We start from the raw sequence: 20,370 nt of genomic DNA on the forward strand, positions 1-20,370 counted from the left end.
GTCAAGTTGGATCTCGCGCTTTGATAAGACGATACATGGATGCCTGCCTGTGATTGAGGATCTGCCGGACTCAGGCGCAGTGCTCGAGCCGCAGCGATGCCCCATCATGGTTGAGACGGTGGATGTCTGTGGTGATTGACTGTTCCCATGCGCCACTCTCCGCGGCGTCTCCTGAATTTCTGAACTCCCATCGCGTCATCTCTGCCATTAACCATTGGAACCTCGTTCCCCGCCGTCTATCCTCGACCCACTGTCTGTCAGACTCTAGGTTGTTTGCGAAGGGCTTCAGAGGGCCATAGCTTGCTGTGCAGCAATTTCAGTCTGCTGGTCACTCGCTTGAACCTGGAAATCTCTGGTGGCCACGCATTCCATGATGGCCGATACGTCATCTCATGACTTGAAGTCTTCAATGTCGTCGTCCTCAATTGCCGACTCTCCGGTCGCCAGACGGCCTGGTTTGACTCGCTCAAGCTCCTCGCTGAGTGGTATCATGAGTTTCAGTAGCTTGGAGCGGAATGGAGAGGAATGGAGCGGAACCGCATTGACACTGTTGGGTGAGGAAGGGCGGTTCGACGCGATCTGCTAGGCTTTGAGCTGACCACGCTTCGTAGACGTGATAGAGACATTCTTTGGTATGCGCATTTACATTGGGTGAGACTCTGGACTGACCATCTGCCTAGATTCACGACTCGACCTGTTCAACCGCAGACTAAAAGCTCAGTCTGCCCGCCTGAAATCCCGAGCCGTGGAACTGTTACCCAAAGGCTTGAGAACACCGGCGGGAGGAGGTATACTGATAGCGGATGAGGAGGAGGAAGACTTGGGCAACGGGTCAGATGGCCTTAGAAAGAGGAAAGATCTCCGTGGGCGAGGTGAAGCGTACAAGAAGGAGGTCGAGCGAGAGGTGGATAGAATCAAAGTAAAGGTGAGTTCGAAATCCCTCGACAATCGTAGATAACTTACACTTGATCAGTTGGCGGCCAAAGTGACTCACCTATCTGGGTCTTGGCGGTCTGCTCAGATCGTACGAACACGGGACAAGATATGTGAGGGGAGCACGAGTGCTCGCGAGGATTGGCCTGATATTTTTTGGAATCTACAGCATTCCTTTTCGGTGTTCTATCCCTCGCGTTCACATGCTGTCTATACGGAATCGCTCCGGAATGGATGCCCGTAGCATATACGGCACAATCTGCATTCTACCTTCCCACGAGAATATGGACTTATAAGCGAAAGGCCTGGCATTATTTCTTGTTTGGTGAGCTGCTAACAGCAGCAATCTCCATTGCTGATCAGGATGTCACGATCTCTCTTTTCCGCGGCAGAGTGAGCGATAACATGTTGCCTCGCCGAGATACACACGCTGATCATCGTAGTCTTTGCTACTTTGTCAATGTGCTAGATCTTTTATGGATGTGGGTGTTTCCCGGCTCAGCCGTCATGTTTATCTGTTGTTATCTCCTCACTCTGGGTAGGTAACCCTCGTTTCCTTCTACGCCTTTTCTCTGAGACTATACAGGGCCCCTCGCGAGCGCCATTATCACATGGCGAAACTCGCTGGTGTTTCACTCATTGGACAAGGTCACGAGCTTGTTCATCCACATGTGCGTATAGACTTGTTCTCGAGACCTCAGGCTGAATGCTTGTCTCCAGCTATCCGCCGCTCACTCTGACAGTCATCTTGTGAGTGGATCGTAATTATCCCGACGGGTGGCTCATACATCTCAGACATGGCTATAAAGACGCTCCGGCGCGGTATCCTGCCTTGAATCACGTACATGACTACAAATGGTGGACTATGATCCTGATGGCGGCAGTGCCTTGTGAGTACAGCGGATGCACATTCCAAAGCGTTCACTCACGAGGTCTCTCAGACACGCTATGGCAAGCGGCATACTACAAAGTGGGTCAGAACTGTTTGGCAGGTCAGGGAGCTTATTCCATCCAGTTCATCTCTGTTGACCGGAAATCAAAGATCGAATCCGGCCAGCGTCAAAGCAGTTTCCACTAGTGAGCCAGCAGGCTCCGGTCAAACAAGCTCTGATGCCCCTCAGCATGCTCAATGATAAGCGTGGACCGATTGGCAAGGCTTTGCGCGGTATCAAGCCCGATCATCGAGAATTGTGGTTCATTTTCGGCCAATTGAGTCAGTTCTGCGAGACTCAGAACCTCAACATAGCTGACCAACCTCCAGTTTACAGCATCATTTTCATGCTTCCCCCAGCTACACTGTTGATCCGCTCGGCGCATGCCAGCTACGCGTTCCTTATCATCATCTTCGCTGTCTCCGCCTGGAATGGGGCAACGTTCTACGTCGAGGTGTTCGGTCGGAAGTGAGCTAGCACATTGCGGTAAAGGAGATGAGCTGATTGTCATAAAGATTCGAAAAAGAGCTGGAGAGGCTCCGGAAAGAGATGGAACTCGCGTCTGCGAGTGGAACCTCGCTAGCTTCAAGTGGCGCAACACCTTCAATGCCCTCCACTCCATTTGTTGACCAACCGATCTCGCCCAACTCTATCGGAGATCAAACTGACGCGGAGAACTTGGATGCTTCTCCACTCATGTTGCCCGGCACAAACGAACACGCTTCCGAGATGGAAGTGCCCGAGATGACATTGGACAAGGCGGCTGGAGAGATCGACCGCGGCTCGAGTGCAAGCAAATCCAAGACGATGTAGTCTGGTAGCAAGGCAACGCAGGCCCCCCAGAAGAGGCGCGAATGAGCGATCGCGCAACGGCACAACCATTCTGCCAAGTTAGATTTTGGTGGCCTTTCGATGCATCCGTTTCTGTACAACGCTGGAATTTGCCCGGTGCCTATGGTCCGCAGATCGACAGTCCCTTCATCTCGTCCAGTACACCTTCCACTTGGCCATCGAGAGCACCATTGGCGTAATCGTCACGTACGCTATCGGCAAAGTACCTGGGTAACATGAGCTACATTCCTTGGGCCATGGCTCACCGTTGCACTCCAGACAGCTTCTCATATCCCTCTTCGGCAAATCTCATCTGACACCTAATCATTGCTTCAAATGATGGATCCAGATACGCTGTATTGGCTTGTAAGCCTAACTTGGTGGAGTCGCAAAGTAGACGTACGTATTCTCAGATCTACCAACAGTGGCAATTCTGAGATAAGCTGATCGTTGAGAATGTTGAAAATGTCCCTAGCTTCATCGTGCTCTGCTTGCGCTCTCGGAAGCTTGGTAGGGTCATCGGACGGTTTTTCGACCAACTTCTTGACTTTGGCACGAGCCGAGTCGTAGTCCAACATCTATGGCGAATCTCAGCAAAACATCCTAGTAATGCGCCCACCTTGTGATTCCTCTTCTCTATAGCTGCGTTGGTGTTGGTGAAATAAGAGTTGAGTTTGCCGATTGGTTCCAAGACAGTCGCGCGGAAAGGAGCATCGAGATCTCGACCGACTCCTGCGTCCAGCTCGTCTACGGCCGCTTTGTAGGCATGACCTGACATTGCTCCCTGAAGGAGGTCATCAGAGTCACTTTCAGCTTCAGGACTCACGTCGCTAGCACGGTCGGCGCTGTAGAACATCGACACTGTTTCTGCGATTCGAGTCTGAGATGCCGACATGCCTGTGCAAGAGTCAGCCTTGTACACAGCCTAAAGATCCCTGTGTGCTGACCCCGCATAGCGTCCAGGTATGACTTTGCTTCTTTTTGCAGATTGCCAGTCTCCTTCTCGAGTCTGTGAGGTATAATCAGACACTGCTGCCAAGACTTGAAACCGCAGACTCACATTCTATACTTTGACTCTTCCTCTGCAAATTCTCGATCAACTGTTCGTTCAATCTGACCGGTTTTCTGCATCAACGTCGTTCCCATACGGGACGTCGCTTTCTTAAGTCTGAACCCATATCAGTCTTTCACTCTCAAAGTAGCCTGAATGCAATACAATGCCATGCGAGATAGGATCAACTCACCCTCCCCTGCGGTGTGACAGTCAGTCATAGCAGATTTTGGGGGGAGCCATCATCGACTCACCAAGACATTCTGACTGATTACACAAGGGTCCAAAGCTCCAGAGGTTTCTCCACGACGATGTAGTTGGCTAATGAATGCTCGAATGCTGAATGCTATGGAGCCAGCAAGCATGAACTAGCAGTGACGACGACCTCCGGAAGCGGGACGCAGCTCCTGGATTTGATTCCGTCTAACTTTTTACGTAAACAATCACCTCATGTGACGTGCATGCACTCAATCGGTCCTCACCTCCAAGACCTCCCTCTCTGTATCGATACTTCCCATTCATCGCCAGCTGCAACACTGAAAGTCTCTTGGAGAGTCAGTGGACAGGAACTGAGATCAAGATATGATCTACTGCATATTGTCTCTTCTCGATTGAACCATCTCCATCGCTTGCGTCCTGAAGATCCCGGCAACACATTCAAAATGTCTAGACATCGATTCGTCCGCAATATGGACATCGATGGTGGGTTGTCAAAGGTGCTGAGAAACCCCGAACTGACAATGGCACTTATGATAGCCGAAATGGCAGAAGATGAGGACGATGGATTCACCATGAATGCAGAGGAAAAGGCCCAGATGGCCACTGCTCTCCCGATCGCTCGTCAGCTTTTGAGCGATCTCAAACCAACCATCCCGGATAGTGCGATCTTCGACTCTTTATGGCACTACTGGTTCGATGTGGACAAGGCCGTATCTTGGCTGAGGAAAGACTGGGAGAAGAAAGGTGAGTGTGGTCGCAGACACAGCCCGGGGCGAGATTTTCTTCCTTTCCTTTTCCTCTATCCCCCTATTCCGCTTCAGTTCTTCCGTCTGCCTGGCTCTTGTTCTGCAACCTCTGGAAGGAGTAGGGAGAGGGTGGAGATACTGAGGTTGGGACGCCAACGCCCGCATATCGTGGTGCCTTTCAGACTCGCACCGCCATCGACTAAACTTGGACCCCTAGGATCGCCCATCCCCCAAAATCTCCTTCCGACTCCCGACAATCAGAGGCGGCGAGGGTCAAATAAAAGCCCTCGCATAGACTCTACTGGCACATCAATTCATGAACCAGCTTCTGGCCCCACTTCGTCCGCCGCGTCATCGTCCAGCGTCCCGTTGACTGCCCTGCAACGTCTCTCTCTCGCTAGGGAGGGATCCTCGTCCACGATTCCAACCACATCCGGATCTTCCACTCCTGCACCACCCAGCTCTGCCCTTGAGACCTCGAGCACTCCGTCGAAGCCAGTATCCAAGCTTGCAGCGTTGGCCCAGAAGCGAAGAGAAGCCGCAGCTGCAGCTGCTGCCACCGCCCCATCAATTGCTAGCACTAGGCCGTCCATCTTCGGAAATTCCGATCCGGGCTCATCGGGAAAGCCTCTATCCAAGTTGGCTCAGAAGGTTGCGGCTGCTCAATTGGCTCGCGAGAATTTGGAGGATATGCCAGCGAAGGATCTATCGAGAGAGACCCCTCGACCCTTGGCAGATGAGCTTGCCGCCCTTTCAATTGATGACGAAATGGCGCAATTGTTCGCTTCTGGGAGCAGCGGACCGACGGATGCCGATTCCTCATTCTTCGACATACTCACCGCTCCCATCACCAAAGAGTTGGAGCCTGTTTCCTCGGTTTCTCTCCACCTGCCCTTCGATGATCTCCGGCTGGAGGACCGGGTTCGCGAGGCGTTCGGAGCAGACGTGCTCAGTCCCGACGATATTGTGCTCCGAGCCCAGGCCGGTAGAGGGAACGTTACAGGCCAAACACAAGCCGCTGTACGCGCCGCCAAGGGATAGTCTCAGTCGTGGGAGAATGCACACCCAGTTCACCCTTTCATTGTCATTTCGTTCCACTCGTTTCGGTTCCATCGTCTGATTTAAGAGACTGAGGCCGGCGCGATGCTGACCTTCGCGCAGCTGCGAAATCCTCCGGATTATCAACACCTAAATCAGCGTCTCTTCCTGGCAAACCTCGTGAACAGCAAGGGGTCTTGAAGGCCAAGACTCAGCCAGGAACACCGCGGAGTGGCAAAGCGTCGGCTAAACCTGGCAACTCGGGTGCGGCAACGCCCGTTGCCACGGCAGGTCCGAGCGGACTGCAACATGATTTGGCTGCTCTTCATCTTGAGCAACAGGGCACCGAAGAAGATGCGGAGAGGGAAAAGGAGAGATACAAGGAGAGGCCTGCGCTGAATATGAAGCAAGAGGAACTGATTGCCAAAGTGATCAAGGATGAAGAGGAGACCGGAAAGAAAAATCTGAGTCTGGTTGTTGTCGGTAAGTGGCGGAAGTCCAGGCAGGACGACGACGACTGAGTCCATGTAGGGCACGTCGATGCTGGTAAATCTACTTTGATGGGAAGATTACTATATGATATCGGCGAGTTGTCTGAAAAGGAGAAGACTGCAAATGAGCGAGGCAGTAAGAAGATCGGCAAAGGCAGCTTTGCCTTTGCTTGGGGACTGGATGCGCTGGGCGATGAACGTGACAGGTGGGCCTCGCGACCTGAGTTTGATCCATGCTGATCTTGGCGACAGAGGGGTCACTATAGACATCGCGACAACACATTTCGACACGCCGCATCGTAATATCACCCTGCTAGATGCACCGGGTCACCGAGACTTCATTCCGGCGATGATCAGTGGAGCAGCTCAGGCTGATGTAGCCTTGCTTGTTGTGGACGGATCGCCAGGAGAGTTTGAGGCTGGGTTCGAGCGTGGAGGTCAGACTCGCGAGCATGCTTGGCTTGTCAGAAGTCTCGGCGTCAAGGAAATCATCGTGGGCATCAACAAAATGGACGTGGTGAGTGGTCAAGTGTCTTCGGCAATGACTTGCTTACTAGATACAGGTCGAGTGGTCCCAAGATCGATACGATGAGATTGTATCGGCACTTAAGCCGTTCTTGCTGTCTGCTGGATTCGCACCTGCAAAGACAGTCTGTCTGCCACTGGCAGCGATGGAGGGTATAAATATTGTGGCCAACGATGAAGTCGCCTTGAAATCATGGTATGATGGCCCCACGTTGATGGACTCGCTTGGTATGTGCAGGAAGAAATTCCCTGGGATAAACTGCTTACATTGTTCTTAGACAAGATTGAGGTCCCCACTCGACCATATGATTCAGCTCTGCGGATACCAGTCTCGAACGTATTCAAGGGACAGACTGCTGTGGCGTCTGGCGTGGCAGTGACGGGAAGATTGTGCAGTGGAGTACTCCAAGTAGGAGACAGATTGAGAGCTGTCCCTGGAGATGAGGTAGCGTCTGTCAGGAGTGAGCCATTGCGATAATACTCCTACTGATGATCTCAGCGATAGAGATAGATGACGATTCTGCACCTTATGCTGTTGCTGGACAGAACGTCACGCTGTACCTTTCAGGGATCGATGCGATCCATCTCGCCATCGGCACAGTCCTTTGCCCGACCTCACTGCCGGTTCCGATGGTATCGAGATTCTCTGCGAATATCCTGGTGTTTGATGTTTCAAGCCCGATCATTGTTGGAGCAGCCGTGAGTCACTGTCCAGGCGGCTCGGGCTGAATCTACCAGGTCGAATTATTCCACCACTCGATCAATGTCCCCGCCACCATCAGCAAGCTTGTATCTGTCTCAGAGAAGGGTACGGTGACTCGGAAGAATCCTCGAGTCCTGCAGAAGGGCATGACGGCACTCGTGGAAATAACGTTACGACTTACCAACACTGGAGGCAAATTACCCACGTTGCCCTTAGAGACGGCCGCGGAGAACAAGGAGATGGGACGTGTACTCATCCGTCGGCAGGGCGAGACCATCGCGGCTGGTGAGTTTACGCACGCCCACAATCGGGTGGCTGATCGTTGCAGGTGTGGTCCAGGAACTCCTTCAAGTCTAGATTGGCTATGCTGTTGTCTCATCTTCTTCATCATACGCCATCACATGATCTCTGTCATATCATCGGCTAATGCTCTCTTGCATGAAATGTACTGCCAAACGCCGTTCATCGGAGGTATCTGAAGTCTCTCCTGACTTATTCATCCCATGATCTCAAAAGGCTCAATGGCACGGAGAGCTGAAGATGTGTCGCCTGAACTGCTAAAAGCTTGGGCAGAGTGGGCTGAATCTGGTAAGACGTGGCTGAGCGCGGTTACCAAGACGCTCTCGCTTTAAGGGCAATCTTTCACGATGACAGCGACTTCCAAGCAGATTGCATCGCTACTTCAAGCATCGAGAATGTCTCGGCATTCGATACTACTGCGCATCATTGGGATCCGGTCCCAATGATGCTCTAGGAGAGCATCCGCGTCGATGACCTACATCATTTCGGAGGTAGCGATATCAGCCTGAGGAACGGGACGAGGTGAAACGCGAATGGGGCTATATGACACGACGAACATCTGAGTCGGGCTTTAGCTTGCCTTGCTTGTGGTTCTTCTCCTTACACTTGACATTCCTGATAGACTATGCAAATATACATGCAATACGATGACCGGCTGAGTTCGTCCACCATCCCTCCCTCCACTTATGGTCGCCACAATGCGCTGTAAAATTTGCTTCCGTTGAGTCAGATGGGATGTTGAAATTTCGGGTCAAGTGTCGATGCCAGTGTAACGTTGAGAGCATAGCACGACTAGGAGTCAGTCGAGGTCAAGATGAAGCCCTCTTTGCCGGCGAGCGGCATATATAGGGATCTTTTCAATAAGGAGAGAGCTCTGCCACGCATGGTAAGTCTGACTGCTGAACGTTTTAGCAAGGGATCAAGTTAACATGAATTCTACGCAGAGTTGGACCGGCGTCAACCTGTATAATCTTTGGCAGCGGACACACAGTGAAGGGCCTTTATACATTGAGACTCACGCTGGGAAATCGAAAACCCTCTATCAGCAACGTTTCAAAGCTAGAAGGTATCTAGCGGGTTATCATCTGGAGGGTATTGTCCCTATCAAACAGTGGGAGCGATGGTATCTTCCCTCCCTGTTACCGGCCATCCATGGAGACCGTGAGCAGAAGAGCAGAGCTGAGCGTACACTTGACAAGTGGATCGAAGGAAAAGAATCGGCTGGAGGACGTAATAGGGATGTGAAAGACGCCGAGCAAAAGGCCAGGCAGTCCACGACACCAATCACCAGTATGATGTTCTCATACATTGAACGAAGGCTAGATGTGGTCATCTTCCGAGCCTGTCTCGCGAGCAGTGTATACCAAGCCAAGCAATTCGTTGTCAAGGGGCATGTCAAAGTCAATGGCAAAGTGGTGAGTAAAAAAAATGTGTGTTGTGTGAGCATCGAGCTGATTCCCTGGACAGATCACCAACTCTGCGTCTCAGCTGAGACCAGGAGATCTTTTCACTGTGGACTATAGAGTCATCAACTTCCTGATGGACCCGGCGAAGGCGGCTCCTGCTCAGACTCTGAATAAAGATTTGGAGGATGCGGAGAACGAGGATGCTTCCACATCAGCCCCCGCAGAATCGGCCTCATCCTCTCAGACGGCTCCCGTCCCCTCCAAACCAGCCTCAAGAGCGCCTAAATCCTTCTTTGAACTGCCCAAATTTGCTCAGGCCAGTCTTTTCGTTCCCGCTTACCTCCTCCCCAACTACCTCACCTGTTCCTGTGTTTACGTTCGACATCCTACTGCTCGACCCGGGTACTCTGAAATTCCATCACCCTACGATGCTGGAGGAGAAGTCATGTCGCTCGGATGGGAATGGTGGAAGCGCAAGGCGCCTAGGATGAGAGAGGGTAAATTAAAGAGATGGCTAGACCCGACGAGAAGGAAGGATAGGATCGCGTACCCTCTGCCGCCAACACCGCAGGTGTAGGTGGGCGATGATGCAGGATGCGCTGTAGATTGGGTTCAGGCGGAGTGAGAAGCAGAAGTTGCTCCTGGACGGAGCTTTTGTACTTTCAGCTATTGACACATCAAACACTTGCATGGGTGCCAACGAAGTAGCTTGGCTTCTGCTGAGGGGTACAGTATACATTGTAGGATATCGGTAATTACTGCGTTCGAGCTGCCCTACTGCGTGGGCTCCTCCGTCAACTCTGGAAGTTCCTCTATGATCTCTTCTTTGACCAGCATCTTCTCCAGGGATCCATCCTTGTGCACTGAGCGACTATGAGCGGGTGCGACACGAAGGGGAAGCAGTCTGACATACTGGAGTACATGATATCTGCTCCACCCACAAACTCCCCCTTGACGTAGACTTGAGGTATAGTCGGCCATTCACTGCGTGAATCAGCGTCATAACATCGCCCATTTCGGGCGTGTCCCGCGCACCTGTACTCTTTGATATTCGTGCGCAGCTCAGCGTCCTGCAAGATGTTGAATGTCTTCATCTTTTCACGAGGCACGCCCTGAGTAACGTCATCAGCTTCTGGTGCATCCGGACGCCTGGAGAGGCATCTCTTGAGCACGTCGGTCTCAGCATCAGCCCGTAGTGTCTCACTTGAACGTCCAAGATCTGCGCAACGGCTCGAGAAAAACCACATTCGGGATGATCAGGTGTTCCCTTCATGAATACTACCACATCGGCCTCTTTGACGTGCTGCAAAAGAGTAAGTTGAAGTATTCTGAAGACAAACCCAGACAAGGCGTACACTATCGATCTGTCTCCTAGCTTCCTCAGAGAGCCATCTGCGTTGGGCAAGAACGCTAGTCGCACGATTGACTTGGCGAGAGGGAAGGGATCGCTAGAAGAGGTCGAGTCTGAGTCAGCGAACTGAGGCTCGATCAGTCATTCTCACCAGTGTCCGGAGACCAGCACGAGCAAGAGACATTGGGGAATGAGCGCCACTGGTGCAACCTCGTTGCTCTATACGGGATATCACTGTCTGAGAGTAGAAGCAGATGAATGTCGACCACTGATAAAACGATGCTTCATCGACCGGAACTCATTTCCCGAACGAATTTCTTGCTAAATGATGACGATCTCTCATTCAGGCTGTTGAATGCTCTATCGCCTTCTTCGCCCTCAGAAGAGCAGCCTCAGCCAGTGTGAGGCGATCATCAGAACCGTTCATTCCAGCATGTCATTCTCATTGCCTTACAAATACATCACAGCAGACGTGAGGTGTTTGTTCGACCTAGCTGATCGTAACAGGAACTGGCGAAAATCCTCAAAGCCAAGCCAGCGTCTGATGTCAAGGATATTGCAGTCGTGGATGTACGAGATGATGATTTTGCTGTACGTGGAGTCGTATCGTATCTTGCAATCTAAGGCTGACTGGTCTTGGCCAGGGAGGCAATATCGTCTCTGCAGTAAATGTACCTAGCTCGACCTTCCACGATAGCGTCGGGGGTCTGGTGAAGCGGCTCGAAAAGTGTCAGCTGCTTCCGTCACTCGCTCTATCCTGGAGGCTGACCTTTTCTTCAGGTCCTAGCGTCGTCTTCCGTGAGCTAGGAAGGTGATCTATGGCATACTCATGACTTGAAGACTGTGCTCTCTCCCAACAACGGTAAGCTGAATCATATGTGATTATCCCATCTGATCCAAACTCCAGAGGTCCAAAGGCTGCGAGAGTATGTCAGACACCCTATCGTAGTGTCAAACACGTGCTCATAGTATAAAAGATCTATGCCGAGACTCGGGAAGCCTCTCTGAGCTCTCCGCCGACCCAGCAGATATACGTTCTCCGTGATGGCTTCACTGGCTTTCAGAGCAAATTCAGGGTGCGTCGCGAAGAACGGATGGCGATCTGACAGTACGAAGAATGATCCGGAACTGGTCGAGAAGTTCAACAAATACTATCACGACTAGCTCTACAAGCTCCTGGAAGTTGCGGCCGATCACGATCTTGACCACTGATGCCCTCCGCACGCATTACATCCTCGACCACTTATAAGGCTGTCCAGATCCCGCCACCCAATGACTCGGTTGGCACATCCTCATTTTGGTACGATGCTGGAAATTCTTGGGCCTTGTTACATCTTCAATTATCGTTTCGCATGTAGAGACCGGAGGACAGAACCCCTTGAGCCGTCGAGCCCCCAAAACGCAGCTGGTGGAAGGATGTATTTGCGTTCATCTATCGCCTTGGAGACGTGGTATTACCTTGCTTTTTCCCCGTTCATCGCCATGTCATACCCCGAAGATATTGCAGCGCATAAGACCTGCCAAGTTGACGATCCCAAGTATGGCACCTGTCAAGTCCACTTCATGATTCTCGATAAATGCAGCTGTGACTGTCACACGTTGAACGCATGACCCTGGGCATTTTGGCGTCCCGGAAGTCATCTGGACATCGGAACGCAGCTGATCCCGAGTTTGTGTTACCATTGCGTCGGTCTTACTGACTTCGTTACCAAGTACTCTGATCGGGCTGATCTCTTACCCCTGACGATATACTGTAGCATTTGCTGGGCCAGCGAGGCAGCCATTGAAGAAGCAGTCATCAGACAGGGTACGACAAGTCATGGTAGCTCTGACGAAGAAGGTAAAGAGAGCGAAAGAAGAGTGCCGGAATTCTTCACCCAGATCAAGACTCCCATGAGCTGCAATCGGTGTCGTCTAAATGTATGAGTATCTCACGGACCAATATTGCTACCCGTATCCACACAGCTCATTGGATTTGAGATGGGAGCTACCCGGTACCAGAGGCCAGTCGGCCCGAGAAAGCTCCCGACAAAGGGCGAAGCAGCGTAAAAGACGCCGATCCGTCCTTCGGACTCACCGCGATCTGTAAGAATGAGAGATCGTACACCCCGCTTGATCATCGATCCGACTGGAGCAGCCGATCGTTTTTGGAGGCAAGTACGATGTCGCCGCAGGAACAGGCAGGGTATCGGGCTTAGGGAGAGGAGTCATCGCGCGCGTCGCGCTATCTGGGTGTCTCTATGTCATCGCGAATCCGCACAGAGAACACGATGCCCTTGTCTGTCGATAGCACTTTCCCAGCTTGTGACCTGCACGCCCTCGTATCAGGTCATGTGTGGAATGCGTCTTGACACTTGCTCAGGACTCACTCTCTGGGCTCCTTGTTGCGTCGCATCGACCCTCACAGCTGTATTCCGACCTCCAAAGAGCTGTTACGCTACATGTGAGTGCCACGCTCAATTCGCCTCACAGCAGTTGCCACTCAAAATCTCGGTCTCAAACGGAGGAAAAAGTCCCGGAGGCTCAAACCCAATGGATCCGTCAACCGTCACATAGCTTGAGATCGCACTGATACTTGCATTGCACAACCCCATGTCTGTCATCGTGACCGCGCTTCTCCTCGGCTGGTAATCGGTCCTCAGAGCTATCTCCAGCACCGAACCGTGCAGTAGACGCTCCATCGCCGGAACCCCCTCAATCCAACCATTTCTTGACGTCAGACTTATAACACTTCCAAACATGTCAACAAAACCAGGTCCAAGCAAGGCATCTCGCCGAGCATCATTGCCTCGTGCCTCCAGCAGCAGCGTACTGGCCTCTACAGACAAGAGAGCTCCGCGAGTGCAATCGGTCTTGGTCAAACATGGCAAATATGTCGCTGCCGGGTTCGCCGGATGTTGGTGGTTCAACATGCGAGCTGCTATAGAATCTGTCTACAGAGGCGAGGGCGGCTGGATAAGGTAGGTCATGAACTGATTCAAAGTCATGACAGCCGGAGGAGCGATGTTTGCGCGCGTTACCACCATACATGTGCCAGTACTGACCTCTCGGTGCAGAAAAACGTTGATTCTCGCTCTCGGATCCCATGCCTTTGTTATTGTGAGTGGCTCCAAAGGATGGATTGCAGCCAGTGCTCCCCAAGCTTGAAACAGCCAGATCTTTTGGATGTTGAGGACTACATTAGCCCTGTTGTCTCGCCCACGCTTCCATTCGCTGACTGCCTTTCAGATCATATTCCTCTACCTCGTCCTCTTCTTGCCATACTTCCGTGGCTATATCCCACATGTGAGCATTGCACCGCTCCCTCGCTGACCAGCTGTAGTATCCAGAATGGCAGAAATCTGCCCGACTCCGTGTGATCGTTCCGGTGAGCAGTCGAAACGCTATCGTGGTGCAGAGTGGCGCTGATACAGCCTCAGGTTCTGACCGCATCCATCCTGTCGAGTTGGACGTCTTATGTCGTAGCGCTCTCCCAAGCGGGTAAAAGATCAGCTCTAGAAGCTGTCAAGGACGCCCTCTCAGCGACTGCTCAAGCCGATCTGTCTAAAGCTTCGGGACATAAAGGTCCAGGCCTGTTCAGCGCCATGGCAGGAGGTGAGCTCAATCGTATTACGAGCTATGCTGACAGATTTCCAGCTACCGCTCTCTACTCCCTGACGTTTGGTCTCCTTGGCTTCATACGCGCACCGAAGAACACGCCGGTGAGGAAACGCGAATGACTGGGGAATATCATGTCTGCGTCGCACATTGTGCATGGCTTTGAAGCATTGTCTTGGACTCTTATCATATCTTATAGTCGGCCTCGATGATCAATTACATGTAACGATGCACATTGCACAGCTACGCCGTCGCCGCAGAGCTCGACGCAGTCCCTCATTCGTTCGGTCAGCGCGTTCCGTGAACTGTGTATAATTCGGCAAAGGGATCCGTTTCCAATTTCTATCCCCTTGCTTCAAGGCCCGTCATCAGGTAATACCATATGTGGAAGGGGCCATAGACAGAGATCCGTCATGCCTCGAGGATGGATTCAAAGACTATGGTGAGCTATGTCGGAGGTCCGCTCTTGCTGTCACTTTGCTCACGCACCGCAGGCTCGGCGGAACCCTGACTCTGATTAGCTGGATATCCTTCTCGTGCCAGATTGGCATCATTTGGCCATGGTATGGCAGCGTCCTCAGCTTGGATCTGCTCAAGCTCCTGGTCCCATTCAAGTCAGTCTGAGCGAGCGACCAAGTGCTTGTTTAACGCGAAACTCATAGTTTGCTGGTGTTCATGGTTTTCTGGAATTATAGACTTTGCGTCACGACGCCGCCGGGAGAGGTTCCAAGAGGATGGGTGGGTGCAAGACTGTTCGCGCTCCTCGCCCTCCACTGACGATTCATCCCAAAGCGTCCGTCTCTATCCAACATGGAAGGCGTCGAGGTCAAGAAGAATAGTCATGCGCCAAGATACTGCAAGATGTGCAATCACTATAAACCTCCCAGGAGTATGTGCCCGATTGCTACGCGTGCTGAAGAATGTCAGCGCATCACTGTCGGCAGTGCAAGACGTGTGTGGTGAGTGTTCGAGCTGGAACATGCTTCGTACTGACCGCCAATGAAAGCTCAAGGTGAATCGTCAATGGACAAGAGAGTATAGGTGCTAAACATCGCTCTTGCTCATCTTCAGCTGGACCGTGAGCCTTGCCGCCGCCCGCCTCGAACTCATCACATCTAGATCACTGCCCATGGATAGTCAATTGTGTTGGCTACTACAATCAAGGCCACTTTATTCGATTTCTCGTCTACGTGGATCTCGCAACGAGCTATCATTTGGCAATGCTAGTCCGTCGAGTTATGGACATGACACCTCGTTATGCTGTGATTTTTTGCAGTGCGTCTTACTGGGCTGAATGCTGACAACGGCCAGGCCGAGCCTACGCTCTTTGACATCCTCTTCCTTGTCTTCAATTTTGCTACTTGCGTGCCTGTGTGGCTCTGCGTCGGCATGTTCTCAATGTACCACCTTTACCTCGTTTCCGGCAATTCCACGACGATCGAGGGATGGGAAAAGGACAAAGTGGCCACCTTGGTTCGGAGAGGCAAGATAAGAGAGATCAAATATCCATACGTGAGCGATACTGTCCGTTCCGCAACCACGACCACACTGACGTACCTACAGAATATTGGATTCATAGCCAACATGAATTCTGTGCTCGGTTCCAACCCTCTCCTTTGGCTCTGGCCTCAAGCGATGAAAGGCGACGGTCTGTCGTTCCCCGTCAACCCGGAAGCTGGCGGTGAGTCTTCGTCAGAATGGGCGGGCATCGTGGCGAGGGACAATCAGCGGCCGGAAGGGGAGGCGTATGGGAATCATCAGGCCATTGGATCCTCCAGTGGAGGCTTAATGAGCGGCTTCGAGGCGGATGGTAGACATCGGGGTTCGAGAGGCGCCAGCGACATTGTTTGATCGTGGCTTCACACCTTGCGAGCTTCAGGGTGAGTGCCTCTTACTAGAGAACAGGGCTCTTCGCTGGACCGCGTTGACCGTCGTAACAGGTAGAATGTCATTGCTGACGCTTTCCTCAGACTCGGACGCCCAATATCAATGGCCGCCTCAAGATCCTACTCGTTTGCCCAATCCTCCACCGAGGTCTGGTCAATCTGCATTCACCTATGGAGGAGAGTCTTTCAATCCCGCATTGAAACCATCATCTTCAAGCAGCTCCGCATTAGAGCAGATAGGGATCGGCGAGCTGCGTAACCGGAGATTTTCATCGACTCTTAGCGAAGGGTCAGAAGGCAGTGAAGCCAGTGGATCTTCACCCGAACACTATCTCTCCGACTATGATTACGACGAAAGTTTGGAAAATGGAGACAAAGCCGTAGAAGAGGCTCGTCGGATGCAGCAGCCGTACCCTTCCGATAATAATGTCAGAGTACGCCGAGGCAGTGAGGGCTATGAAGTGAGCTCCGGAGCTGCTGCCTGGAATATGGATCTAGAACATCAAGTCGCTGCACATTCAGCCTGGGATCAGCCACGAGGTCCAGTCTGGTTGGAACAGGGGAGATACAACGTGTACGAGCCGCATGCGGTCGATGATGATGACGATTACGACTCGGATGATTGAAGTCATTCAATGTATAGACTTTTGACGATTGTGTGCATGGTCTTGATTTCAGAATGTCCCAATTCTTCTCTCCTCTCTCTCATTGCTCTCCATCGTACGCGTCAGCGTTCTGGATGATCGCGTGGATCCAGCTGATAATTTGGAAGTGCGATGCAATCGAAGCACGTTCGTCAACAGTGTGCTAGCGGTTGGTGAGTTGATTTTCGTTACTATGCGAGCGCCTCCACACTCACAGCATTTCCAGACTTGCCACCCGAGGAGCCCATGAAGCGATAGACGTGCTTGGTAAGATTATAGTACATCTTGCAGTCCGTGTTCCCAGTAGAATGGTAAGGCGTAACGATACGTTCAGATCCATCGGGCGCAGGCAATGCAGATCTGAGAAAGATTGAACAAAACATCAGCCTTGAGCTTGAACCAGGAAGCGAAAGAGACTCACTTGACTGTTCCGGCGAAGAGCTCCCAGACACCACCGCTACTCGGCGTTCTTGGTGCTGGCTCCAAGGCTTTGCCGATGAGCTCGACTTTGATATATCGTCCGCCGAGATCCTTGTCCCCATCTTTGCCTTCCCAAGCAGAGAGCTGCAAGCTGTTCTTCTTAGCTACTCGTTTCAGGATCCTCGCGACGTGATCTTTGGTCGACTGAATAGACTCGGTGAAGTCGATCCGGAAGTTGACTTGCGCCTTGACAAGCTCTGGGAGCGCATTGACTTTCACTCCACCGTGGAAAACGTCCACGGCAGTAGTGGTACCGAGCATGGCTTTGTTGAATAGGGATTCTGATGACAGAGTCTGGGCCAACTTGGGATATGACTTTGGTCCTTCCTTCTTTAGAAGCTTGGAGTACTCGTGTGGGAAGGAAGGTGCGTGATCCTTGGCGCACATCAAAGCCTGAAGCATTGGAGTGGCGGGGGTGAGCTGTGAGGCGTCAGTCAAGAGCATCAATTAGGGTATCTGCCTTTTCGGAGAAGGGATGATCCTCCAGTCCAAGTACGATCTGCGACATGATACCGATGCCAGTGTGCGTTGGAGGAACGGAGGAATGCTGCTCTACAGTAAGCTTCGCCTCACAACAAAGGGGATGACTCACTCCGCCAGCAGTTCCTACCGAGATCTGCATCGACCAAAGTCAGCGCCGTATCAAGCGCGCCCACACTCTCAGGAGACCCACCTCGATGTCCATGTATCCTTTCTCTCCCATTGCAGGGAGCGCAAAGGCACCGCCATAGAACTGCGTCACCGATGGTCAAACCGAGTTTGATCGTTCGAGACACATTGACTCACATCGTCGCTGGCTCCCGAGCCCTCATCGATAACCATCAAAAGACCGTCGTTGCCGTATCTCTCTTCGAGGAAAGGGGCGATGTGACCTTGACCACGTCGAGCAAATACTTCTTCTTCGTCAAAGCCGTGGGACAGAATGAGTGTCCGCCTGGGTTTAAACCCATTCTCAAGCAAGTGGGTGATGGATTCCCCTGAGAGATGGAGAGGTGCTTGTTAGCCAGACTCGATGCTTTCTTTAGCTCATTGCTCACATTGAGCCACGAGCAGCGTCTTGTCATCGGCTGCACCTCTCCCCCATACGAATTCGTCATCGATATGTCCGCTGAATGGGGGATAAGTCCAACGATCGTACGTTGACGGAGGGGCCGGAACGACATCATAGTGGGACATGAGAAGCAAAGGCTTGAGGGAGGGGTCTGAGCCTTCGAATGTTGCCAGAATGCCGAGCTCTGCAGTATGTGTCAGAGTTGGCTCGTAGCACAAGGGACACAAACTGCTCACTGTTGATGTACTCGATACGAGCCGTTTGTGTGCTAAGATATATTTTAGCAGACTTCCTGCTTATCACAGACTCACGCCAAAGGGAACGTTGTATTGAGCCATTTTTGAAAGTCAAAGAACGGCGCCCATCGCTCGTCCTCTCCAGGCTCTCCGTTATCATCGTAGCTCTGGGTTGGAATCTGCTAAGACTCAAAGTCAGGATACTAGATGCAAGACATCTTGCTACGACTTACCACGGCCTCGGAGTACAGCTTGATCGATCTCTCCTTTTCTTCAGAGGTCATCTCCCAAGTCATCTTCGGGTGCAATGGCTTTGGCTGGACTGGACATTTGGAGTACTCCTTCAACTGATCTTGACTCCATTTGACAGAATCAAGGCTGTCTTTTGCATGGCTCGATGAAATGGCTGAATGACATCTAGACTTGACAGCTTCATACGTCGGTCCAAAATAGAGGGTAGTTGCGAGGGCCAAGAGGATACCGAGGAATATCGTTGGATGTCGGGACGCCCGCCTGGCAGGCGCATGCACGGGCCGTGGAAGGGAGCTGTTCTTCTCCATCGTGCGAGATCGCTGAGTTTCGCAGGAATATCAAGGAAAGAGGAAGAAGAAGGCTCGCGCAGATAGGGGGAGGATCTTGAGCGCTGGACGCCCGAATCGGTAGGTCCGTCGGGACTCGGAGCTGGCCGAAGATTAGGAACTGAAAATGGCGGCGATCTCCTGAGTGATGCGTTCGTAGGAGTTCCAGCTTGCCCGCAAAGCATGATAAGGCATGGAATGGCATTCTATAATGTACTCAGAGGTCTATGTGCCTCCCGCTCTATGGTTTTCGCAGTCGCGAAATAATGCTATCGTCTCCCGGTTCTATCATGCCTTCGCATCACTCCGTAGGACCCTGCCACACTGGTTGTGCTTCGGTATCTGTGGTCGGGGCCTGCATGGTCCTGTAGTGAAGATCAGAATTGGATGTAGGAAAGAAGAAGGGATGCAGTGTACTCACGAAGGAGGCTCGACCATGCGGAAGAAGTGGAGGACGATGTAGGCGACGCCTACAGCCCCAACGAGGGTACCGCATATGTAGAGGATGGTGTAGTAACTGAAACCGCATTAGCTTGACGGACATGAAGAGAATGTGGGAGAGGGACGTACTTGAGCATCAGGACTCCAAGCAACAAGTAGACTGCGCAGGCTTCAGCGGAAGAACCTCATGGCATTGCTAGGGCACATGTGAATCCCGACTCACATACACCCCGCCCAACGAAAGAATGCATGAACGAAGCATAACGATGAACAAGCTCTTTATGCTCTTCGGTCGGAGTCCGAACTTCGAGGAATATAATCATGGCCCCGGCGCTGCGCAAGGTCAGTGCACCTCGAGGTATGCGAACTCTTTCACGAACATGACCTCATATATGCCAATGATGATGCTTGAGAACGAGTGATTCAGCAGTGATCCAACTCCTCCAGCGATGGCGACTCCTCCAACCGCCCTGTGATATGGTCAGCTTCCGTAACCTCAGCTACGTGTCTACATGGTTGTCGGTGAGAGCGAAGATTGGATAGAAAGCGAGGGGTCGTCAAGATACTGAAATACTCTCACATATTGACAATCCTGCAACGCCAGTCAGCGTCCTACACCTCAAGGTATCAAGTCAAATAGACCCATGGCGACGTGCTATCAGATACAGCCTACTTACCTCAAGAGCTCGGTGGGATTTCGAGTCAAGGCCTCCATGTTGACGGTTGAGTCTCTTCGACACAGGTCCTTTGTGGATACGGGGGTGGTCTCACTTATGCCGAGGGTAGTGATACGTTTTTAACACCTTTGGATGAGCTACAATGGGCTTCTGTGTGGTGATCCCGAGACTTGACAGTAAGATAAACGTGCTACTATACCACCTATGCTGGTCTGAAAGGAACGTATCCGCTATTCCCGCGATCCCGTTGCGGG

General features: G+C 52.0%; 10 protein-coding genes across 10 annotated transcripts; 6 read left to right on the plus strand and 4 right to left on the minus strand.

Annotated features, from left to right (window-relative positions):
• The first annotated feature begins 199 nt into the window (after positions 1 to 199).
• Positions 200 to 2,759, plus strand: BD324DRAFT_638568 (hypothetical protein). Its single transcript, XM_022017131.1, has 14 exons — positions 200 to 554; positions 612 to 632; positions 681 to 925; positions 974 to 1,046; positions 1,103 to 1,258; positions 1,376 to 1,471; positions 1,520 to 1,604; positions 1,654 to 1,683; positions 1,729 to 1,823; positions 1,875 to 1,903; positions 1,949 to 2,010; positions 2,055 to 2,146; positions 2,195 to 2,333; positions 2,381 to 2,759. Exons 1-14 carry the CDS (start codon positions 371 to 373, stop codon positions 2,676 to 2,678), a joined length of 1,605 nt encoding a protein of 534 aa, XP_021868085.1. The 5' UTR covers positions 200 to 370; the 3' UTR covers positions 2,679 to 2,759.
• Positions 2,760 to 4,170, minus strand: BD324DRAFT_683973 (hypothetical protein). The gene is made up of 9 exons (XM_022019204.1): positions 4,002 to 4,170; positions 3,941 to 3,946; positions 3,757 to 3,864; positions 3,644 to 3,705; positions 3,523 to 3,593; positions 3,316 to 3,480; positions 3,100 to 3,274; positions 2,963 to 3,050; positions 2,760 to 2,923 (listed from the first exon to the last, which is right to left on the minus strand). Exons 1-9 carry the CDS (start codon positions 4,007 to 4,009, stop codon positions 2,818 to 2,820), a joined length of 789 nt encoding a protein of 262 aa, XP_021868086.1. The 5' UTR covers positions 4,010 to 4,170; the 3' UTR covers positions 2,760 to 2,817.
• A 239-nt stretch (positions 4,171 to 4,409) lies between these two features.
• Positions 4,410 to 7,826, plus strand: BD324DRAFT_643762 (hypothetical protein; the record flags this gene model as incomplete). The annotated part of the gene is made up of 13 exons (XM_022017567.1): positions 4,410 to 4,449; positions 4,504 to 4,710; positions 4,930 to 5,210; positions 5,238 to 5,363; positions 5,391 to 5,697; positions 5,874 to 6,233; positions 6,282 to 6,447; positions 6,494 to 6,758; positions 6,805 to 6,994; positions 7,045 to 7,227; positions 7,266 to 7,465; positions 7,505 to 7,754; positions 7,798 to 7,826. 13 exons carry the CDS (start codon positions 4,410 to 4,412, stop codon positions 7,824 to 7,826), a joined length of 2,604 nt encoding a protein of 867 aa, XP_021868087.1.
• A 592-nt stretch (positions 7,827 to 8,418) lies between these two features.
• BD324DRAFT_595218 (hypothetical protein) lies at positions 8,419 to 9,881 on the plus strand. The gene is made up of 3 exons (XM_022013843.1): positions 8,419 to 8,655; positions 8,714 to 9,184; positions 9,237 to 9,881. The coding sequence occupies exons 1-3, from the start codon at positions 8,584 to 8,586 to the stop codon at positions 9,750 to 9,752; spliced, it is 1,059 nt and encodes a 352-aa protein (XP_021868088.1). The 5' UTR covers positions 8,419 to 8,583; the 3' UTR covers positions 9,753 to 9,881.
• On the minus strand, positions 9,882 to 10,794 carry BD324DRAFT_638582 (thioredoxin-like protein). Its single transcript, XM_022017132.1, has 6 exons — positions 10,678 to 10,794; positions 10,531 to 10,623; positions 10,380 to 10,478; positions 10,211 to 10,287; positions 10,089 to 10,159; positions 9,882 to 10,038 (listed from the first exon to the last, which is right to left on the minus strand). The coding sequence occupies exons 1-6, from the start codon at positions 10,708 to 10,710 to the stop codon at positions 9,950 to 9,952; spliced, it is 462 nt and encodes a 153-aa protein (XP_021868089.1). The 5' UTR covers positions 10,711 to 10,794; the 3' UTR covers positions 9,882 to 9,949.
• BD324DRAFT_638584 (Rhodanese-like domain-containing protein) lies at positions 10,795 to 12,145 on the plus strand. Its single transcript, XM_022017133.1, has 8 exons — positions 10,795 to 10,998; positions 11,034 to 11,117; positions 11,171 to 11,255; positions 11,307 to 11,324; positions 11,367 to 11,388; positions 11,434 to 11,452; positions 11,504 to 11,602; positions 11,643 to 12,145. The coding sequence occupies exons 1-8, from the start codon at positions 10,882 to 10,884 to the stop codon at positions 11,688 to 11,690; spliced, it is 492 nt and encodes a 163-aa protein (XP_021868090.1). The 5' UTR covers positions 10,795 to 10,881; the 3' UTR covers positions 11,691 to 12,145.
• A 927-nt stretch (positions 12,146 to 13,072) lies between these two features.
• BD324DRAFT_638594 (hypothetical protein) lies at positions 13,073 to 14,470 on the plus strand. The gene is made up of 6 exons (XM_022017134.1): positions 13,073 to 13,486; positions 13,583 to 13,625; positions 13,755 to 13,811; positions 13,849 to 13,893; positions 13,946 to 14,120; positions 14,163 to 14,470. The coding sequence occupies exons 1-6, from the start codon at positions 13,266 to 13,268 to the stop codon at positions 14,243 to 14,245; spliced, it is 624 nt and encodes a 207-aa protein (XP_021868091.1). The 5' UTR covers positions 13,073 to 13,265; the 3' UTR covers positions 14,246 to 14,470.
• BD324DRAFT_638604 (DHHC palmitoyltransferase-domain-containing protein) lies at positions 14,471 to 16,664 on the plus strand. Its single transcript, XM_022017135.1, has 11 exons — positions 14,471 to 14,565; positions 14,618 to 14,737; positions 14,786 to 14,861; positions 14,916 to 15,012; positions 15,051 to 15,082; positions 15,130 to 15,135; positions 15,195 to 15,201; positions 15,243 to 15,385; positions 15,435 to 15,635; positions 15,687 to 15,804; positions 16,094 to 16,664. The coding sequence occupies exons 1-11, from the start codon at positions 14,537 to 14,539 to the stop codon at positions 16,633 to 16,635; spliced, it is 1,371 nt and encodes a 456-aa protein (XP_021868092.1). The 5' UTR covers positions 14,471 to 14,536; the 3' UTR covers positions 16,636 to 16,664.
• On the minus strand, positions 16,665 to 19,057 carry BD324DRAFT_638609 (carboxypeptidase s precursor). The gene is made up of 11 exons (XM_022017136.1): positions 18,654 to 19,057; positions 18,496 to 18,602; positions 18,421 to 18,452; positions 18,171 to 18,368; positions 17,920 to 18,110; positions 17,807 to 17,866; positions 17,726 to 17,749; positions 17,594 to 17,680; positions 17,075 to 17,553; positions 16,869 to 17,013; positions 16,665 to 16,816 (listed from the first exon to the last, which is right to left on the minus strand). Exons 1-11 carry the CDS (start codon positions 18,978 to 18,980, stop codon positions 16,715 to 16,717), a joined length of 1,752 nt encoding a protein of 583 aa, XP_021868093.1. The 5' UTR covers positions 18,981 to 19,057; the 3' UTR covers positions 16,665 to 16,714.
• A 125-nt stretch (positions 19,058 to 19,182) lies between these two features.
• BD324DRAFT_638610 (Golgi apparatus membrane protein TVP15) lies at positions 19,183 to 20,340 on the minus strand. The gene is made up of 7 exons (XM_022017137.1): positions 20,117 to 20,340; positions 20,020 to 20,031; positions 19,820 to 19,909; positions 19,663 to 19,772; positions 19,569 to 19,599; positions 19,420 to 19,515; positions 19,183 to 19,363 (listed from the first exon to the last, which is right to left on the minus strand). The coding sequence occupies exons 1-7, from the start codon at positions 20,152 to 20,154 to the stop codon at positions 19,300 to 19,302; spliced, it is 441 nt and encodes a 146-aa protein (XP_021868094.1). The 5' UTR covers positions 20,155 to 20,340; the 3' UTR covers positions 19,183 to 19,299.
• Between the last annotated feature and the right edge of the window lie 30 nt (positions 20,341 to 20,370).

This window comes from Kockovaella imperatae (assembly GCF_002102565.1).
Source record: "Kockovaella imperatae strain NRRL Y-17943 chromosome Unknown BD324scaffold_17, whole genome shotgun sequence".
Lineage (NCBI taxonomy): Eukaryota > Fungi > Basidiomycota > Tremellomycetes > Tremellales > Cuniculitremaceae > Kockovaella > Kockovaella imperatae.